The sequence below is a fragment of the Ovis aries genome, chromosome 13 (genome assembly GCF_016772045.2).
Source record: "Ovis aries strain OAR_USU_Benz2616 breed Rambouillet chromosome 13, ARS-UI_Ramb_v3.0, whole genome shotgun sequence".
In the NCBI taxonomy this organism is placed as follows: domain Eukaryota; kingdom Metazoa; phylum Chordata; class Mammalia; order Artiodactyla; family Bovidae; genus Ovis; species Ovis aries.
This window is the reverse complement of record NC_056066.1, coordinates 19359336-19380828: the sequence shown is the minus strand read 5'-3', so window position 1 is coordinate 19380828 and position 21493 is coordinate 19359336. Positions and strand designations below refer to the sequence as shown.

The 21493-nt window shown below is 37.8% G+C and overlaps 1 protein-coding gene across 23 annotated transcripts in view; it reads left to right on the top strand.

The window, feature by feature from the left end:
- The window catches only part of CCDC7 (coiled-coil domain containing 7), a 301615-nt gene that overhangs the window by 237751 nt on the left and 42371 nt on the right, over positions 1-21493 (top strand). For 14 of the 23 annotated variants that reach the window (XM_042230493.2, XM_060397257.1, XM_042230489.2 and 11 more), the window contains 6 exons: positions 1348-1470; positions 2579-2692; positions 11989-12114; positions 14683-14778; positions 15466-15712; positions 16600-16726. In XM_042230493.2, coding sequence (XP_042086427.1) covers positions 1348-1470; positions 2579-2692; positions 11989-12114; positions 14683-14778; positions 15466-15476 — 470 coding nt within the window. In that variant the 3' untranslated portion in view covers positions 15477-15712; positions 16600-16726. The remainder of the gene's footprint in view (positions 1-1347; positions 1471-2578; positions 2693-11988; positions 12115-14682; positions 14779-15465; positions 15713-16599; positions 16727-21493) is intronic. The other 9 variants (XM_060397260.1, XM_060397261.1, XM_060397259.1 and 6 more) reach the window with 4 other exon arrangements.

Genomic DNA, 21493 nt, shown 5'->3' with positions numbered 1-21493 from the left:
TTTAACTAACGATAGCAATAACTATGTTAATGGTGAGTAATCTTCATAAATTTCATCTTATAATTAGTATTAAAGTCTTGTATTTGCTGTCAATGGAAATTTACCTAGATATTGTTTAGTTGTAAGCTCATACATTTGGAAAGTAATTCATATAATCCAATGCTCTAATGACCTTAGAATATTCTTGGTTTAAGTATTTCAAACTGCTAATCTACTCACTTTCTTGCTGGCTTAGAAGAGAGTGTTGATTTAAAATTGAAAAAGCAAAAAAGATAGTTGATAAGTGGTATAAGAATAGGAATGTAGCAGTTATTTTATTCAATTTTCTCTACATAATTAGTCTTGTGTGTAAATTTATATCTCTACTGAAGTGAAGTTCTCTAGCTGAGTTTACAATTCACAGACACAGCTTTAGTCCTGGAGTAACAGGGTTAGGTACATTTTTCTTTGGTGAAAGAATGAACTTTTTGCAAAAGTGATGCTGAAAGTCAGAATTTGAAAGTAGCTGAATCCTCAGATTAAAGCACCAAAATATGTGTTTTCCCTGAAATTTAACATTTAAAGCGAGATTTATGAAACTTTACTTTTGAATACTTTATTTTGTTATAATCTCACTTCTATTCCTGAAAAAAAAAAACTGTTAAAAATAATCAAGTAAAAATTATTTACTGACAACTTTTAACTGAGAAAAAGCTAGAAGTGTAAAACTGAAATTGTAGGAACTAAGAAGTTAAATTTGTTTTCTGTTTTGCTGTGATAAATTTGGTATATTATAAGACATTTTTCCATGTCTTTAATTTTCAGAGTATTTTTATGTAGGTTCTTTCAATTACTTTGGCTTCAGTGTTGCTTATTAATTCTTCTCAATTTTGAATAACAACCTTAAGCATACCAAGAATTTGCTCTCATTTACATCCAATTTGAAATGTCATGCATCTTAAGAATAAAATTAATTTAGTTAATTATTTTATACTTATTAATGAGGAGTTTATAATTAAATGCCCTGAATAAAATTTGAGCAATATAAATTGTTAAGGGAAAAAGTACTGAAAGGAGAATACAGATCAAATATAGAAATAAATATGCAAATATAGAAATGAATATAAAAGGTGATTGGATTAAATTTTGAAATTAAGTGAGATGCTATCTAAGAAAACAGAACAACAAAAAGGGAGAGAAAATGAAGAAATTGTTTATAGAAATTGGAGTGATAGAAAAGTGACCACTTATATGTGGAAAGAAAAATTTACAGGTACCGAAATGAAGACCAATGTGTGAAGGATGGGGAGTAATGTGCAAATAGTTATAATGTCTTTGTGAAATTTTTCTTTTTAAATTTTACATTAGGAGTGAATTTATTTAAAGACAAAGATAAGTCCACACAACATCAAACAGAGTTTTTTACTGGGCACATCACAGGAAGTAAATTCTCAATGAACATGATCAATTTTTCACAAGTTGACAATCAAGGTAAAAGATATAACAGTATAAAATAGATATCTAATTATTTAGATTACTTGTGTAATATGTTTTTAAAATTTTATTCTATAAAATATTTTAAACATCCAGAAAATAAGAAAACTTACAGAAAATACACAATATTCTAATAATGGTTCCCTTTGTATGATTTTACAATCCCAATCCCTCCTTTCTCAGCTTTTTTATACACAGTCATAAAGAATATATAATGATGCTCTATATAAATATATTCTAAACTATTTTATTGTGCTCTTTATTATTTGATTATTCTTTATTGTGAAACTTCCCACCTATCTTCCTCCTCACTACCCACATTACTATAGGTCAGTCAAATTTATAAAAAATGTATATGCATACAAATATACATATCCCTTTTTAGCAGAAAGTCTCGAGTTAAATGCTTTAATTCCTTTCTAGTCTCTAGAGAATGTTTTTATGCCATCTCAGCAATACTTTTTAAAATACATTTTTAATCTAGTATTTTATCAGTAGTCAAACTCACAGAACCAGAGAATAAAATGGTTGTTTGCAGGGGTTAGGGGTAGAGAGAAGTGGGTAGTTGTTCAATGGATATAAAGTCACATTCATATTAGTTGAGTAAATTCTAGAGATCTTCTGTGAAACATTTTACATCTGTAATAAACAATGAAATACTGTGCATGTAAAAGTTGTTAAGACATGAGTGCTTTGTGCCAAGTGTTTTTATGAGATACACATGGGAAAGCAAAGAGACAGGGAAGTCTCTTATAGGTGATAGACATGTTTGTTACCTTGATTGTGATGATGACTTCAGAGGTTGTATGGCTATTTCAAAATTCATCAAAATGTACACATTACATCTGGGCAGTGTTTTTATATACTAAGTATACCTCAGTGAAGTTGGAAAAGAAAAAGCAGGACGCTACCAAGGAACACAGAATAAAGACAAGGAAGAGAAAATGATGAAGTATTTGTAGAAACTAGAGTAATAGTCATCGACCAGTGGCTAAACTATGGGAGGGAAACATTACAAATGCATAAAGACTAATACATGGGGTTTAGAGAGTAGTGTGTGAATGTTCAGACTTCATATAACTCTTCTTTTTAAATTTTATTATAGATTTACTTAAAGGCAAAAATATGTTTTTACAGCAAGAAAACGTCTATGCCAGACACATTGCACCAAGTAAATATAAAACAAAAATAATTAATTTATCACCCTTTGATGATGAAGGTAAAATTTATATATAAAGATATTAAAATACTGTATAATTACATAGAATAGTTCTTGTGGTATTTTTTCCTTCTTTTTGTATCTTACTTTTTCTTCAGAAATACCTTAGATAAACCCTTGCAAGCCTGAAAATGAAATAACTTTAATTTCTCCTTTTTACTGGCAGTATATTTCATAATATAGAATTCTTTATTTAATCATTCTTCTATTGAAGGTCATTGACTTTTTACACTTTTCACTATATGTGTCCATGAATATCTATTCTTACATATGAATATTTTTATCTCTTTGGGGTAGTGTCTTAGGATTGATATTGTTAAAGCATTTATAAGTTTTTAATATTGAAAAATACTTTCAGATTATTTACCTAAAGGGCTGTTAACATTTCTACCAGCAATTGAGGAAAAATATACTTTTCTCTGAATAACCTTCAGCCATATAGATTAGTGGGTTTTTATTTGCTTTTTTCCATTTATGCCCAAAGTTATTAATCATATCTCTCATATCTCAATGTAATTTTAATTTTTCCCACATTTGTTAGTGTTATTTTACTGGATAACTACCAAGAAAACTATTTAGCCTAAAGCATAGCTATGTATATAGTTCATGATTTGGGAGTTAGCAATGTAGACTGGTTTGAGCTGGGACATGGAGAAAGCAGTTTCAGAAGTTTCCACTATTAGGGCTGAAAGAGACTTCAGTATAGGATGTTGCTTGGCTGGTGCTGGTATCTCTGATTTTTCAGGAAGTCTCCTATGTACTTTTGAAGACAAAGCACTGCTAGTGTCTCGGGTGGTGAGAGTTTAGTAAGTTGGAAAGAATACCAACAATTTGTGCCGTGGAAAGAATTTCTATTCCTGGGGAAAAGATACATTGCTGGCATGATGTTCACCAGAACTGAAAAGGGACATGAGCTCTTGGGAAGCCCATTGGTAACCAAGTGGGAGAAACAAATTCCTTGGTTCTTTTCCAAAAGTCTCCCTCTAGCAGGCCCTGTTTGCACACCCTAACTTGGTGCTACCTGGCAAAGCATAAATGTAGATCCAGTGCCGCAAAGCAGAATGTAAAAGAGTGGTTTGGATCCTAAGAGAAAATAAGCTTCTCAAGTGTTACTGGAGGTGACCTCGCTACATGTCTCTCATCTTTCATTTTGTTGGCTTAGGGGTCTTCACATTGTAATCTTGGATCCTTAGCACAGCATGGGGGCAAATCTCAATCAATGCACAAGCAATTTTCAAGTCTCGGCCTGCATTTGTCTGCTTTTCTTGCATTCACTGAAGTCATGTTACCAAGATCAGAGTTGTGTGGGAGCACATGAATACAGGTAGTCAAGAACATTTTGAGCCTGTTATTGAATCCAGTCCACCAGCGCTCCTTCTGGTTGCAAATACCCATGATTCCTACCCGCCTCCCATGCAAAATACATGTGCTTTTCCAAGAATTCCACAAATTCTCATTAAAATTTGATATCAGTGCCAAATAGCACTGTCTTAGGATCTATAATCTCTTTCAGAGGCAGCTCCTGTGATGTGACTTCCCATAAAACACACACACACAAATACAATAGCACAGACAAGGGTAGACTCCAAAGTTTCCTGGTGGCTCAGATGGTAAAGAATTCTCCTGTAATGCAGGAGACCCTAGTTTGGTCTCTGAGTCAGGAAGATCCCCTAGAGAAGGGAAAAACTACCCACTCTAGTTTTCTTGCTTGAAGAATTCCATGTACAGAGGAGGCTACAGTCCTTGGGATCACAGAGTCAGACACGACTGAGCAACTAACACCACAGTAGACACTCCCCTATAAAATGTGGGGGAAAAACAGGCATATATCAGTGAGCCATACATTTAGGTCATCTTTTCCATCATTTGATTATACTTTAATTATAATTTTCTCTATAGAATATGCATTCAGAGACAAACCAGGAACTTCACTGGTAGTCCTGTGGTTAAGGCTCCATGCTTCCACTGAGAGGGTGTCAGTTCAATCCATGATCAGGAACTAAGATCCTGCATGCCAATTTGCATAGCCAAAAATAATACAACAAATAAACCCAGGAGGGAATGCAGAACTGACTGTACTGCAGATGTATGACAGGTGACATCAGCATCACGATGGCATAGGATACTGCTCCTAATCTACCACTTATCAACAATAAAAATTTATCATGTATCCATGAACAAAAGTGACATTGTGGGAGTCTGGGATCCAGCATCATTCACCAAGGGACTTGGAGGAGTTCCATATGCCTGTGCATCAGGTCATAGGAAGACAGACCTCCATCCTGACTGTGGACCCTTCAGTAGCTTATGAACTGGTTCCAGCTCCTCTTGTCCATGGTCCAGGAGAATCTGGATAACCCTGACTGGGGCAGTCATCACAGACAAGAGAGCCTTAATGGAAGTCTGGGTTTCTCAAGGAGAAGTTCCAGCACTCCACTGGAGCAAAAGATGAGTTTGGACACACTAGAGTGGATAAGCAGAACAGTTTGACTTTGCAACCTTCCCTAAGATGGCAGTGATAGGGCCAAGCAAAAGCCATCCTGTGAGGGAGTGAGAGGTAGGTCAGAGGAAGAGCAAGTGAATGAGCACCAGGCTTCCACAGCTGTCTGGGGTTCAGCCAAAAAGACTCATTTCTCTCCTGTAGCATTCAGACCACTAAGTTACAGGACAATATGAGGTCAGGAGAGAGGCAGATAAGATTTTTGGAGAGCATTAAAGGAATTGGTTTCCTTCTGACTACGCTGTGAACTCCATCAGAAAGCCCACCTATGAACTTTCTGGGAGAGCCTCACCTGCAGATACCCCCAGCTGGCCTGTAGCTCCCCCAGGGTCAGGCATGCCTCATCCACATGCCCTCATTCTGCAGCCAACTCCCTGTGGATGCTCCAGAGTGTGGCAGCCAGAGCAGTCTTTGTTGGACAGCTATGGAGCACTTTCCTAAAGCAAGCCAGTGTCTGTGGAGCAGAGAGAAACCAGAAACTTGAAATGTAGCACCACTTTAGAGAAACACAAGGGAGGTTATCAGCATTGGACCTGGTGCATTGCAGAATCCAGAGATGATATACAAACTTAATTCTGCCACAAGAGGGAGCAAGAAATGTGAGCAGGTGTATCCACTCAAGGTCTGAGAAAACCTCCAGGTCTCTAACAGGGCTGATGGAAAGCACTTCTGCCCTGAAGGCAGTAGAAAGTCTGAAGGACGGGACTGCTGCTTCAGATGTGAAGACAACACACTAAAGCCCAAGGAACACAAAGAATCAAGGCAATGTGATACTACCAAAAGATCACAATAATCTTCCAGAAACCAACCCCAAAGACATGGAGATCTGTAATTTACCCAATAAAGAATTTAAAATAACTTTTATTTCATATATATTGATCAGTCACTGAGTCTGACTCTGCGACGCTATGAACTGCACCCTACCAGGCCTCTCAGACCTTCACTATCGCCCTAAGTTTGCTCAGACTCATATCCATTGACTCAGTGATGCAATCCAACCATGTCATCCTCTATTGTCCCCTTCTTCTCCTGCCTTCAATCTTTCCCAGCATCAGGGTCTTTTCCAGTGAGTTGGCTTTTCATATCAGGTAGCCAAAGTACTGGCACTTCCACTTCAGCATCAGTCCTTCTAATGAATATTCAGGGTTGATTTCCTTTAGGATTGACTGGTTGCATCTCCTTGCAGTTCGAGGAACTCTAAGGAGTCTTCTCCAGCACCACAGTTCAAAAGCATAAATTCTTCAGCTGTCAAACTTTTCATGGTTCATCTCTCACATCTGTACATGACTGCTGGAAAAACCGTAGTTTGACTATATGGACCTTTGTAGGCAAAGTGATGTGTCTGCTTTTTAATACACTGTCTAGGTTTGTCATGAGTTTTCTTCCAAGGAGCAAGTGACTTTTAGTTTCATACCTGCAGTAACCATCTGCAATGATTTTGGAGTCCAAGAAAAGAAAGTCTGTCACTGTTTCCATTGTTTCCCCATCTATTTGCCATGAAGTCATAGGGCCAGATGCCATGATCTTCGTTTTTTGAATGCTGAGTTTTAAGCCAGCTTTTTAACTTGCTTTCACCCCCCCATCAAGAGGCTCTTTATTTCCTCTTTGCTTTCTGCCATTTGGGTGGTGTCATCTGCATATCTGACGTTGTTGATATTTCTCCCACCAGTCTTGATTCCAGCTTGTGATTCATCCAGCCGGGCATGTCACATGATGTACTCTGCATATAAGTTAAATAAGCACGATGGCAACATACAGCCTTGACATACTCTTTTTCCCAATTTTGAACCAGTCTGTTGTTCCATGTCCTGTTCTGTTGCTTCTTGACCTGCATATGGGTTTCTCAGGAGGTAGGTAAGGTGGTCTGGTATTCCCACCTCTTTAAGAATTTTTCAGTTTGTTCTAATCCACACAGTCAAAGGCTTTAGCATAGTCAAGGAAGCAAAAGTAGATGTTTTTCTGGAATTCTCTTGCTTTTTCTATGATCCAGCAGATGTTGGTAATTTGATCACTGGTTCCTCTGCCTTTTCTAAACCCAGCTTATATATCTGGAAGTTCTCACTTCATGTACTGTTGAAGCCTAGCTTGAAGGATTTACAGCATTGCCTTGCTAGCATGTGAAATGAGTACAGTTGTGTGATAGTTTGAACATTCTTTACAATGGCCCATCTTTGGAATTGGAATGAAAACTGACCTTTTCCAGTCCTGTGGCCACTGCTGAGTTTTCCATATTTACTGGCTTACTGAGTGCAGCACTTCTGAAATCCAAGAAAATAAAATCTGTCATTGTTTCCACTTTTTCCCCATCTATTTGCCATGAAGTGATGAGACTTGATGCCATGATCATTGTTTTATGAATGTTGAATTTTAAGCCAGTTCTTTCACTCTCCTCTTCCACTTTCATCAAGAGGCTCTTTAGTTCCTCTTCACTTTTTGCCATTAGAGTGATAACGTCTGCATATCTAAGGTTGTTGATATTTTTCCCAGCAGTCTTGATTCCAGCTTGTGAGTCATCCAGCCCAGCATGTCACATGATATACTCTGCATATAAGTTAAACAAGGAGGATGACAATGTACAGCCTTGACATACTCTTTTTTTCAGTTTAACAGTGTTCATATATATATACACATACACACACAGAGGAATACTATTTAGCTAATCTGTTGACACTGAGTTTATTTATTTAGATTTCTTTAATTTCCTTCAGCAATGTTTTTTAAGATTTACTATAAGCTATTCCCCTCTGTGGAATTTATTACTATTTTATTATTTTTGATGCTTTCACAAATAAAACTGTTCCCTTAATTAAGTTTTTGGATTATTGTGTGCACTTATATAGAAATAAAATTGTTTTATTTTATATGTCCAGCAGTACAGTTTTATGATGTAGTCTTCTTAATCAGTTACTTGAAGAAGAGGTAGAAATGTATATTGTCATTTATATTTACCTATATAATTACCTTTAAGGGACTTTTTTATTTCTTCATGTGGATTTGAGTTACCTTCTGTTGTTTTTTGTTTCAGCCTGAAATATTCCCTTTAGTTTCCCCCTCAGTCAATCTCTCCCATCAGAAAGTTTCCATAAGCCTCTTATTGTTCTCCATCAAAGGGCAGACAGACTGAAAACCACAATCACAGAAAACTAACCAATCTGATCACATGGACCACAGCCTTGTCTAACTCAATGAAACTATGAGCCATGCCGTGTAGGGCCACCCATGGACGGGTCATGGTGGAAAGTTCTGACAAAACATGGTCCACTGGAGAAGAGAATGGCAAACCATTTAAGTATTCTTGCCTTGAGAACCCCATGAACAGTATGAAAAGGCAAAAAGACAGGACACTGAAAGAGGAACTCCCCAGGTCGGTAGGTGCCCAATATGCTAATGGAGATCAGTGGAGAAATAACTCCAGAAAGAATGAAGAGATGGAGCCAAAGTAAGAACAACATACAGTTGTGGATGTGACTGCTGACAGAAGTAAAGTTCGATACTGTAAAGAGCAATATTGCATAGGAACCTGGAATGTTAGGTCCATGGATCAAGGCAAATTGGAAGTGGTCAAACAGGAGATGGCAAGAGTAAATGTAAACATTTTAGGAATCAGCAAACTAAAATGGACTGGAATGAGTGAATTTAACTCAGATGACCGTTATGTCTACTACTGTGGGCAAGAATCCCTTAGAAGAAATGGGAGATTTCTTAGATTTCTTCTTTTCTTAGAAGAAAGCCCTAATAATCAACAAAAAGGTCTGAAATGCAGTACCTAGGTGTATCTCAAAAACTTGTTTCCAAGGCAGACCATTCAATATCACAGTAATCCAACCAGCTTCTATGCCCCGACCAGTAATGCTGAAGAAGCTAAACTGTTCTATGACAACCTACAAGACGTTCTAGAACTAACACCCCCCCAAAAATGTTATTTTCATTATAGGGGACTTCCTACTTTGGACTAATAGGCAAATTTGGCCTTGGAATACAGATGAAGCAGGGCAAAGACTAATAGAATTTTGCCAAGAGAACCCACTGGTCAGAGCAAACATCCTCTTCCACCAAAACAAGAAAAGATTCTACATGTGGACATAACCAAATGGTCAACACCAAAATCAGATTGATTATATTCTTTGCTGCCAAAGATGGAGAAGCTCTATACAGTCAGCAAAAAAAAAAAAGACTGGGAGCTGACTGTGGCTCAGATCGTGAACTCCTTATTGCCAAATTCAGACTTAAATTGAAGAAAGTAGGGAAAACCACTAGACCATTCAGGTATGACCTAAATCAAATCCCTTATGCCTATATAGTGGAAATGACAAATAGATTCAAGGGACTAGATCTGATAGATAGAGTGCCTGATGAACTATGCATGGAGGTTCGTGACATTGTACTGGAGGCAGGGATCAAGACCATCCCCAAGGTAAAAAAAAAAAAAAAAAAAAGCAAAAACATAAAATGGTTGTCTGAGGAGGACTTACAAACAGCTGTGAAAAGAAGAGAAGCAAAAGGCAAAGGAGAAAAGGAAAGATACACCCATTTGAATGCAGAATTCCAAAGAATAGCAAGGAGAGGTAAGAAAGCCTTCCTCAGTGATCAGTGCAAAGAAATAGAGGAAAACAACAGAATGGGAAAGACTAGAGATCTCTTCAACAAAATTAGAGATACCAAGGGAAATTTCATGCAAAGATGGGCCAAATAAAGGACAGAAATGGTATGGACCTAACAGAAGCAGAAGATATTAAAAAGAGGTGGCAGGAATACACAGAAGAACTATATGAAAAAGATCTTCATGACCCAGGTAACCACGATGGTATGATCACTCACCTAGAGCCAGACATCCTGGAATGTGAAGTCATGGGGGCCTTAGGAAGCATCACTACAAACAAAGCTAGTGAAGGTGATGGAATTCCAGTTGAGCTATTTCAAATCTTAAAAGATGATGCTGTGAAAGTGCTGCACTCAGTATGCCAGTAAATTTGGAAAACTCAGCAGTACAGGACTGGAAAAGGTCAGTTTTCATTCCATTCACAAAGAAAGTCAATGCCAAATAGTGCTCATACTGCCACACAATTGCACTCATCTCACACACTAGTAAAGTAATGCTCAAAATTCTCCAAGCCAGGTTTCAACCGTATGTGAACCGTGAACTTCCAAATGTTCAACCTCGATTTCGAAAAGGCAGAGGAACCAGAGATCAAATTGCCAACATTTGTTGGATCATCGAAAAAGCAAGAGAGTTCCAGAAAAACATCTACTTCTCTTTATTGACTACACAAAAGCCTTTGACTGTGTGGATCACAAGAAACTGTAAAATTCTGAAAGAGATGAGAATACCAGACCACCTGACCTGCCTCTTGAGAAATCTGTATGCAGGTCAGGATGCAACAGTTACAACTGGACATGAAAAAACAGACTGGTTCCAAATAGGAAAAGGATTACATCAAGGCTGTATATTGTCACCCTGCTTATTTAACTTATATGCAGAACATCTTGAGAAACGGGCTGGATGAAGTACAAGCTGGAATCAAGATTGCCGGGAGAAATATCAATAACCTCAGATATGCGGATGACACCACCCTTTTAGCAGAAAACAAAGAACTAAAAAGCCTCTTGATGAGAGTGAAAGAGGAGAGTTAAAATGTTGTCATAAACCTCAACATTCAGAAAACTAATATCATGGCATCTGGTCTCATCACTTCATGGCAAATAAATAGGGAAATAGTGACAGACTTTATTTTTTGACCTCCAAAATCACTGTTAATGGTGACTGTAGCCATGAAATTAAAAGACACTTGCTCCTTGGAAGAAGTTATGACCAACCTAGACAGCGTATTAAAAATTGGAGACATTACTTTACCAACAAAGGTCTGTCTAGTCAAAGCTATGGTTTTTCCAATATGGATGTGAGAGTTGGACTATAAAGAAAGCTGAGTGCCCAAGAATTGATGCTTTTGAACTGTGGTGTTAGAGAAGATTCTTGAGAGTCCCTTGGACTGCCAGGAGATCCAACCAGTCCATTCTAAAGGAAATCAGTCCTATATATTGATTGGAAGGACTGATGCTGAAGCTGAAACTGCAATACTTTGGCCACCTGATGGGAAGAACTAACTCATTGGAAAAGACTCTGATGCTGGGGAAGTTTGAAGGCAGGAGTAGAAGGGGACGACAGAGGATGAGATGGTTGGATGGCATCACTGACTCAACAGACATGAATTTGAGTAAACTCTGTGAGTTGGTGATGGACAGGGAGGACTGGCCTGCTGCAGTCCATGGGGTCCCAAATTGTCAGACATGACTGAGTAGCTGAACTGAACTGATTCCCTTTAGTATTTCTTTTAAGACATGGCTGGTAGTATAAAAACAAAATCTCTTGGGTTTTTTTGTTTGTTTGTTTGTTTGTTTTAATCTGGGTATGGTTTGTTTCATCTTTATATTTGAATGATAGTTTTTCTAGTTATGAAATTCATGATTGTGAATTCTTGCTTTCAGCACTTTGAAAATATGATTCCACTACTTGTGTACTCTAATCCTCATATTCCCCCAGTCCTAAGCATCAACTTATCTAATTCCTGTCTCTATTATAATGAGGCTTTTTGTGACTTGCTTCTTTCATTTAGCTCTGATCTCCAAACTAATCTTCTAAATATATATCTTTATAATTCTAATTGAGTTAATGTTCTCAAAAAATTAATTTTCATTATATAAACTTCTTTATTTTTATTGACAACTTACTGTGTATTAAAAACAAAAATAGTTATGAATATGATCCATCTCACAGCTAACATTTTCTAAATATTTCTAGATGCATCTTTTGAGGACTTTTCATCTTACATGACTGAACCCCCAAAAGTACTTCATAGAACATCTAAGACTGGGCCAGGTTTTAATAAAGCCATCAATTTTCCTTCACTAAATAAAGAGTATTCAGGTAATTCATAATATTTTTATTGTACAATGTGATGTTTTTAATGAATAAAGGTTTGATTATATGTAAATTTCCAGATTGTACTACTAAGTCACCTCAGTCGTGTCCAACTCTGTGTGACCCCATAGACAGCAGCCCACCAGGCTCCCCCATCCCTGGGATTCTCCAGGCAAGAACATTGGAGTGGGTTGCCATTTCCTTCTCCAATGCATAAAAGTGGAAAGTGAAAGTGAATTCGCTCAGTCATGTCCAACCCTCAGCAACCCCATGGACTGCAGCCTTCCAGGCTCCTCCATCCACGGGATTTTCCAGGCAGGAGTACTGGAGTGGGGTGCCATTGCCTTCTCCACCAGATTGTACTAGCCTTAGTCATATAACCAGCTTAACAGAAATAAGTGAAAATAAATGCTAAAGTAAGTTCATCTGACATATATGCATTCTTAGTGGATGAGTGGTGTCTCTGGCGTGGCTCCTTTACCTACCACTACTAAATTGGAACTCCCATTATTTTTTTCAACATTATTTCATTTTTTTTCAACATTCCTTTCCTACGGATGACTGAGATAAATGCATCTTATAATCCTCTTCCTTATATTTAAATATTCCTCTTTTTAGCAGTCCCAAGCAGGGTCAATGAGCTTCCCTGATAGCTCAGATGGTAAAGCGTCTGCCTGCAATGTGGGAGACCCAGGTTTGATCCCTGGGTCAGAAAGATCCCCTGGAGAAGGAAATGGCAACCCACTCCAGTACCTATTGCCTGGAAAATTCCATGGACAGAGAAGCCTGGTAGGCTACAGTCCATGGGGTTGCAAAGAGTCAGACATAACTGAGCAACTTCACTTTTTTTCACTAAGCAGGGTCAATAGAAAGAGTCAATGTGAGGGTAAGTGTGAAGGATGATAAATAATATGTTCATTTTTCTTCCTCCATTACCATCTGCCAACTGTCTAATCCATTCATGTCTAAGAACTAATTTACAGACCCTATTTCTTATCCATTACTCCAGTGGTATTTATAATCATGCAAGATATATATTGTAGAAACTAAGCACATCAATGCAATTTTTTTCTACTAACTTTGAGAGTAGCATCTAAATGTGCCGCATTCTGCTTTTTATTTTTCTCCAAGTGACCATTTTGAAACTGTTTTCATTATTACATAGTTTTGTTTTTAAACAGTGCTCAAAATATGTATCTTTGAAACAGTGTTTTTTAGTTTCTCTCCTTCCATTGTGGGCTTCCTCATAGCTCAGTTGGTAAAGAACCCGCCTGCAATGCAGGAGACCCTGGTTTGATTCCTGGGTCGGGAAAATCCCCTGGAGAAGGGATAGGCTACCCATTCCAGTATTCTTGGGTTTCCCTTATGGCTCAGCTGGTAAAGAATCTGCCTGTAATGCGGGAGACCTGGGTTCATTCCCTGGGTTGGAAAGATCCCCTGGAGAAGGGAAAGGCTACCCACTCCAGTATTCTGGTCTGGAGAATTCCATGGACTGTACACTCCATGAGGTCACAAAGAGTTGGACACGACTGAGCAACTTTCACTCTCACTTTCCTTCTATTCTAGCACTAGATTTTTTACTGTAGGAATACAAACTTCTTTGTTAGAAAATGAAGACACTGTTTCATAGAGAGAGAAAAACTTTACTTGATTATTTATTTAATTGCTTGAATTTTTTTGCTGACCTACCATTTAAAAAAAAAAAAAACCTCTTTAACATTTTTACAGTTTTTTATTATTTTTTTCTTGATTCACACTCTTACTGTTTGTTTGTTGTTATTGTTGTTATTCAGTCACTAAGTCATGTCTGACTCTGCAACCCCATGGATTGTAGCACGCTAGGCTTCCCTGTCCTTCACTATCTCCCAGAGTTTGCTCAAATTCATATCCATTAAGTTGGTGATGCTATCTAACCATCTCATCCTCTGCTGCCCTCTTCTTTTGCCTTCAATCTTTCCCAGCATCAGAATCGTTTCCAATGAGTCAAAGGCTTTGGCAGCACAGTCAAGGAAGCAGAAGTGAATGTTTTTCTATAATTCCTTTGCTTTCTCTATGATCCAACAAATGTTGGCAATTTGATCTCTGATTCCTCTGCCTTTTCTAAACCCAGCTTGTACATCTGGAAGTTCTCAGTTCACATACTGCTGAAGCCTAGCTTGAAGGATTTTGAATGTAACCTTACTAGCATGCAAAATGAGTGCAACTGTTTATGCTTACATGCTAAGTTGTTTCAGTTGTGTCTGACTCTTTGCAACCCTGTGGACTGTAGCCCACCAGGCTCATCTGTCCTTGGGATTCTCCAGGCAAGAATGCTGGAGTGGGTTGCTGTGCCCTCCTCCAGGAGACCTTTCTGACCCAGGGAACTTTCATCTCTTATGTCTCCTGCAATGGCAGGTGGTCAAATACCCACCAAGGAAAAATTAGACAATATTTATGTTAGTAAAGCTGCTTTATCTAAAATATTGAAAAAAATATACAGAAGCTGTACTTAAGAAGTAGATTAGTAAGATTTAATTTTTTCAAAGTTTAAATGAGGTTATTTCTAGGTTATAACACCATCCTCATTTTTTTTAGGGCATCAAAAAAAATCAACCTTAAATAAAAAGAAAATTGAACATGAAGAGCCTCTGCCCACTGTGACTGCTACAACTAGAAAACCTATCTATAAAGGTAAAAGTAATGGTATGTCACTTAACTAGGCCTCTGTTAAATGGGGACTTTGATTGTTTCCAAACACTGTTTATAACAGTGTTGCAACAAACATCATTGGATGTAATAGATATTTCATAATCCTGTCTTGCCTCCATCAGCTCAGAGTTAAGTCTTTCACCTAAAAGGAATTGTCACTATTTCTTTCCTGATGCTGATTTCTTTTGGTTCCTTTCTTTTGCAGCTCAGACATTCACTTCTCATTTAAAACTGACTGATTTTTTGAAGAACCACATATATGTTAAGCATATACGTTGTATGTATTCCAAAAAACAATATTCTAGTGAACTGTAACTTTTTTGATTCCTGTATAAATGCTTCTCAAAGTGTGGTCCCTGGACTAGCAGCCAGGGCATTAACTAGGAACTTATTTAGAAATGCAAATCCTGGGCCCTCACTCCAGACCTACTGAAATAAAAGCTGTGGGGTTAAGTCCCTTAATTTGTTTAACAAGTTCTCTGGGTGTTCTGATGCAGGGTAAAATTGGAGAACCATTTCTATAGAAACATAGGTAGATTTATGTACTCCTTTTCCATTTCCACTGTTAATTTCATATACAATAGTCTATTTTTCATGATGTCACATATAATAAAAATTATATCAAGTACAATGAAATTAAATAGAACTATTTTTTTAATCACACAACAGTTTTCCTTTAAAGTACCATATACCACTGCCTGAAGATCTCCACTCCACCCATACTTCTGAAAATAAATTAATTCTGGGCAAAATAAATAACATGAGCAAACTTATGGAGACAGCAATGAAATTGCAGGAGTGGAAGCCTGATGAAAATAACATTGCCTTGAGTGAATGGTGTTTATTGAACAATACTGAGAAAGACCCTGAATTAACAGGGTAGGCCCAGATCATGGAGGACCTTGACTGGCAGCAGGTGAGTTTTAGTGAATTTTCTGTTTTCTAATTTTGGAAAAGTTACGGTTGTCCTTTAAATATCAAATAATGAAAATATTCCCCTAATTTGAAATAGTCATGTTTTAACACTGCACAACCAACTTCAAAAAAGAGAGGAAGTAAAAGCAAGTGCCTCGTGGCTCAGCTTGTAAAGAATCCACCTACAGTGCAGGAGACCTGGGTTGGATCCCTGGATTGGGAAGATCCCCTGGAGAAGGGAAAGGCTGCCCACTCCAGTGTTCCAGCCTGGAGAATGCCATGGGCTGTATAGTCCATGGGGTCGCAAAGAGTCGGACACGACTGAGCGACTTAGGCTTTCATGGTAAGAACCTAGTTGATATGTGTTGCAGTATATTCTGTGGAGTTTATAATTCCACAAAATACAAGTGACAGAATTTTAAAATGTGCTTCTTGCCAACAAAAGTTAATAACATTGTTAATAGCAATCTTACCATATAATATTAATTATAATATTAATATATTACATATAATATTACAAGTAATAATGTTATTAGCAACTTGAATAATAATTAGGATAGTATTTTTAACCACTTTTTTACTGTGCCCTGGAAAGCATAAATATTATTGGATGAAATAACCTTAAATCCAATCTGGATTATTACTGACACAGGTATTTAAACTTCTATATAATCCTTTTGTGCCTTAAATGTTACTGTATTTCTCCAGCAAGAATTTGAACAATGAGTAGTATTGACCTAAGTATTTTGGAGTTCTGTTTTGTATCAATACTTAATAAGGAAATTGGATTTCTACAAAAACAATATAAAGTGGAATAAAATGAATGAAATAGCAGCTATCTTCTATAACTCCTCACTATAAAGATATTATTTATATTTTATACTGTAGTAAAAAATGTACAACTTATATGGCAAGAAGAAATCATGAACTGAGCATAAAATATCAATCAAGAGAAGATAAATGGAGTAATTCTTCACTAATTAATTATTCTCTGAAACTGAGAAAGATCCAAGAGGTAACATAGAAATTATGTGTATTAATAATTTTTGTGAAGATTTCAGAGAGAATTATGCAGAAATGAGTAGAATTGTTGCAAGCTGCCAAAAATTGGAATGTGAGCAATGCAAAATTATTTTTCCAACATAAGTTCAGCATAGCATCCTGCCCCCATGAGTGGTGATTGCTGAACCCAGTCTAGCCTCTCAGTTTGCTTCTGTGGACTATCCATATAATAATGAATATAATTTATTCATTAATTATGCAATCATTTGATTAGATGAGCTGATATATGTGCTAAATCAGTGCTTTTCAAGCTTGTCTGCAAAATAGAATTCACCTAAGGTGACTTTTCACTTTCATGCATTGGAGAAGGAAATGGCAACCCACTCCAGGATTCTTGCCTAGAGAAACCCAGGAATGGGGGAGCCTGGAGGGCTGCCATCTATGGGGTCACACAGGGTTGGACACAACTGAAATGACTTAGCAGCAGCAGCAAGGTACTTTAAAAGCTACTAATTATACTGTACAGCCGGAGCTGAGAACTGTGATGCTTATTATCTGATGATATAAAGGAAATCAATGAATCCCTCAGTCCATACACAAATGGTTGTGGCTGTTTTGTTTTTAATCTGGATCTTGTAGCTCTGGAAAAGGGGTACCCAAAGAATAGATTCAGTCTGTATTGGATCCACGTAAATTTTCCTTCTCCCAAACCATGTTGTTCATGGCGATCGTGACTTGACCTCCACAGCACTCCCCAAGAGAATTTCTTGTGATAGTGAAGTGTTCTGTGTCTGTGCTCTCCAGTATGCAAGCTATGAGCCATATGCAGCTGTTGAGCTCTTGAAATGTGGTTAGTATATCTGAGAATCTAGACTTTTTATTTTATTTGCTTTTAATTAGTTTAAATCTAAATAGCCATATGTGGTTTGTGGCTTCTATATTGGACAGCACAACTCATGAATGATCCAAAAAACAATCAGGACTTGGAAAAGCAGTGAGTTCTCCATAAGGTGACATATATGAAACCTTTTTGCTGATTAATGATAGGTACAACTAAACATATCTCCTGGGAGAAGTAAGAGCAGGAATAGTATTTCAGCAGAGCCATTGGATAAGATGTGATGCTTCTTAGGATGGCAGGATGGCCCTTAACATTGAGCAGCAATGTCAGTTTCAACTACAGACTCTGAATAGCTCAAATTAGGCCAGGATTAGTGGGCAAAAGCAAAGGATCTACAGCTGCTGGAAGGCTTTGTTTGCCTTCAGACTTAAGGCAAGTCTCATCTTAGAGTCAGATAATGAGCAGTCAGGGTGCCCTTATGAGAATGAATATCTAACAACCTCTAGAAATTCAATAATTCCTTTGATTTTTATTGTGATTCACTCAAAACTTAAAAACTTACTAGAGATCGTATTAATGCTGTAAGTAAGCTGAAAAAGGCTCAAGAGAGTATTTCTCTGGTCTTTTGAATACATTTTTTGCTATGGTTAGTCTAAAAATGGTGCTTCTAAAGACAGATCTGGACTGCCTAAACCAAAGGTTAATGTGAGGTCTGTTTTCTTATGTAACTTAGAATATCAACTTTATAAACACACTCTGCCCATAAGGTAGTAGAAGAGTAATTTTATGTTCATAAAAATGCTGTTGAAGCTTATTCAGTTGGTAAGAGTATCTCCAGCATTTCATTTTCTGTTTGTCACAATCTCTAATTGAAGTCAAGTTGTTAGTGTCCTAAACATTTAGTTCCAAAATGTATCATAGAGCTAGCTGGTCCAGGAGATTAGAGATCAATAGGAGCAGATAGTAATCCAAATATAACTGTTTGATAACTTAGTATTTAATGAGAGGCAAAAATCCTTATTTTAATTTTCAAGACAAACATGAGATTACTTTACTTTTGGGGGGCATGGTTTGAGGAATATACTTCCCCCCTCTGTATATGGGTGGCTAAATTTTTGCACAGGGCAATGATTTCAGGTACAAAGAGTATATTCACTTCAAGGTTCCTGGACACTAGTTGATTACACAATTAGATTCCTGAGGCAAGGGAATCATGTGATTTTGTTTTCTGATTTAGAAAACAGTTCTCAATATATTTTGTTCTTCTGTAGGTCAATGAACACCGCAGTGGCAAATAAAATGGACTTTTTAAATAGGGTGTGGACATTCAGTTCAATCAGTTCGTTTGTTCTGTTATGTCTGACTCTTTGCGACCCCATGGACTGCAGCACAGAGACCTCCCTGTCCATCACCAACTCCTGGAGTTCACTCAAACTCATGTCTGTTGAGTCAGTGATGCCATCCAACCATCTCATCCTGTATTGTCCCCTTCTCCTCCTGCCCTCAATCTTTCCCAGCATCAGGGTCTTTTTAAATGAGTCAGCTCTTCACATCAGGTAGCCAAAGTATTGGAGGTTCAGCTTCAACATCAGTCCTTCCAATGAATATTCAGGACTGATCTCCTTTAGGATGGACTGGTTGGATCTCCTTGCAGTCCAAGGGACTCTCAAGAGTCTTCTCCAACACCGCAGTTCAAAAGCATCAATTCTTCAGCACTCAACCTTCTTCATAGTCCAACCCTCACATCCATACACGACTACTAGAAAAATCATAGCCTTGACCAGACAGACCTTTGTTGGTAAAGTGATGTGTCTGATTTTTAATGTGCTGTCTAGGTTGGTCATAACTTTCCTTCCAAGAAGTAAGCGTCTTTTAATTTCATGACTACAGTCACCATCTGCAGTGATTTTGGAGCCCAAAAAAATAGCCACTGTTTCCACTGTTTCCCCATCTATTTGCCATGAAGTGATGGGACTGGATGCCATGATCTTACTTAGTTTTCTGAATGCTGAGTTTTAAGACAACCTTTTCACTCTCCTCTTCCACTTTCATCAAGAGGCTCTTTAGTTCTTCTTCGCTTTCTTCCCTGAGGGTGGTGTCATATGCATGTCTGAGGTTATTTGTATTTCTCCCAGCACTCTTGATTCCAGCTTGTGCTTCTTCTAGCCCAACATTTCTCATGATGTACTCTGCATATAAGTTAAATAAGCAGGGTAACAATATACAGCCTTGACATACTCCTTTTCCCATTGGAACCAGTCTGTTGTTCCATGTCCAGTTCTAACTGTTGCTTCTTGACCTCCATACAGATTTTTCAGGAGGTAGGTCAGGTGGTCTGGTATTCCCATCCCTTTAAGAATTTTCCAGCTTGTTGTGATCCACATAGTCAAAGGCTTTGGTGTATTCAATAAAGCAGAAGTAGATGTTTTTCTGGAACTCTCTTGCTTTTTCAGTGATCCAACAGATGCTGGCAATTTGATCTTCTAACAACACAAGAGAAGGCTCTATACATGGACATCACAAGATGGTCAATACCAAAATCAGATTGATTATATTCTTTGTAGCCAAAGATGGAGAAGCTCTATACAGTCAGCAAAAACAAGACCAAGAGCTGACTGTGGCTCAGACCATGAACTCCTTATTGGCAAATTCAGACTTAAATTGAAGAAAGTAGGGAAAGCCATTAGATCATTCAGGTATGACCTAAATCAAATCCCTTATGCCTATACAGTGGAAGTGACAAATAGATTCAAGGGATTAGATCTGATGACAGAGTGCCTGAAGAACTATGCATGGAGATTCATGACTTTGTACAGGAGGCAGTGACTAAGACCATCCCCAATAAAAAGAAAGGCAAAATGGTTGTCTGAGGAGGCCTTAAAAACAGCTATGAAAAGAAGAGAAGCAAAAGGCAAAGGAGAAAAGGAAAGATATACCCATTTGAATGCAGAGTTCCAAAGAATAGCAAGTAGAGGAAAGAAAGCCTTCCTCTGTGATCAGTGCAAAGAAAAAGAGGAAAACAATAGAATGGGAAAGACTAGAGATCTCTTCAACAAAATTAGAGATACCAAGGGAACATTTCATGCAAAGATGGGCAAAATAAAGGACAGAAATGGTATGGACCTAACAGAAGCAGGAGATATTAAGAAGTGGCAAGACTACACAGAAGAAGTATACAAAAAAGATCTTCACAACCCAGATAATCATGATGGTGTGATCACTCACCTAGAGCCAGTCATCCTGGAATGTGAAGTCATGGGGGCCTTAGGAAGCATCACTATGAACAAAGCTAGTGGAGGTGATGGAATTCCAGTGGAGCTATTTCAAATCCTAAAATATGATGCTGTGAAAGTGCTGCACTCAGTATGCCAGTAAATTTGAAAAACTCAGCAGTGGCCACAGAACTGGAAAAGGTCAGTTTTCATTCCAGTCACAAAGAAAGGCAATGCCCAAAAGTGCTCAGACTACTGCACAATTGCACTCATCTCACACGCTAGTAAAGTAATGCTCAAAATTCTTCAAGCCAGGCTTCAACCGTACGTGAACCGTGAACTTCCAGATGTTCAAGCTGGTTTTAGAAAAGGCAGAGGAACCAGCGATCAAATTGCCAACATCCGAAGGATGACTGAAAAAGAAAAAGCAAGAGGGTGAAACTGTAATTTACAGGATTTGAATTTTTGACAAAAATGGCTGAATCACTGGGCCAGTGAATAAGGGTATTGATAGCTTCTTGAGTGAAATCCTGGTGCATGCAGCTGCCCAACACTTTGAAGTCTATCACTGCTTTAACTGAATGGCAGAAACCCATAACCAAGCATTTCACTGAGACATAGACTGCTCTCTCTGAACCCACAGACTGGGAAGAGAAAAAGCATTGTGACTGTTCTCTCTCCCATATCTTTCCTACCCTTCTATCACTTTCCTGACAGCCAGTCAGGT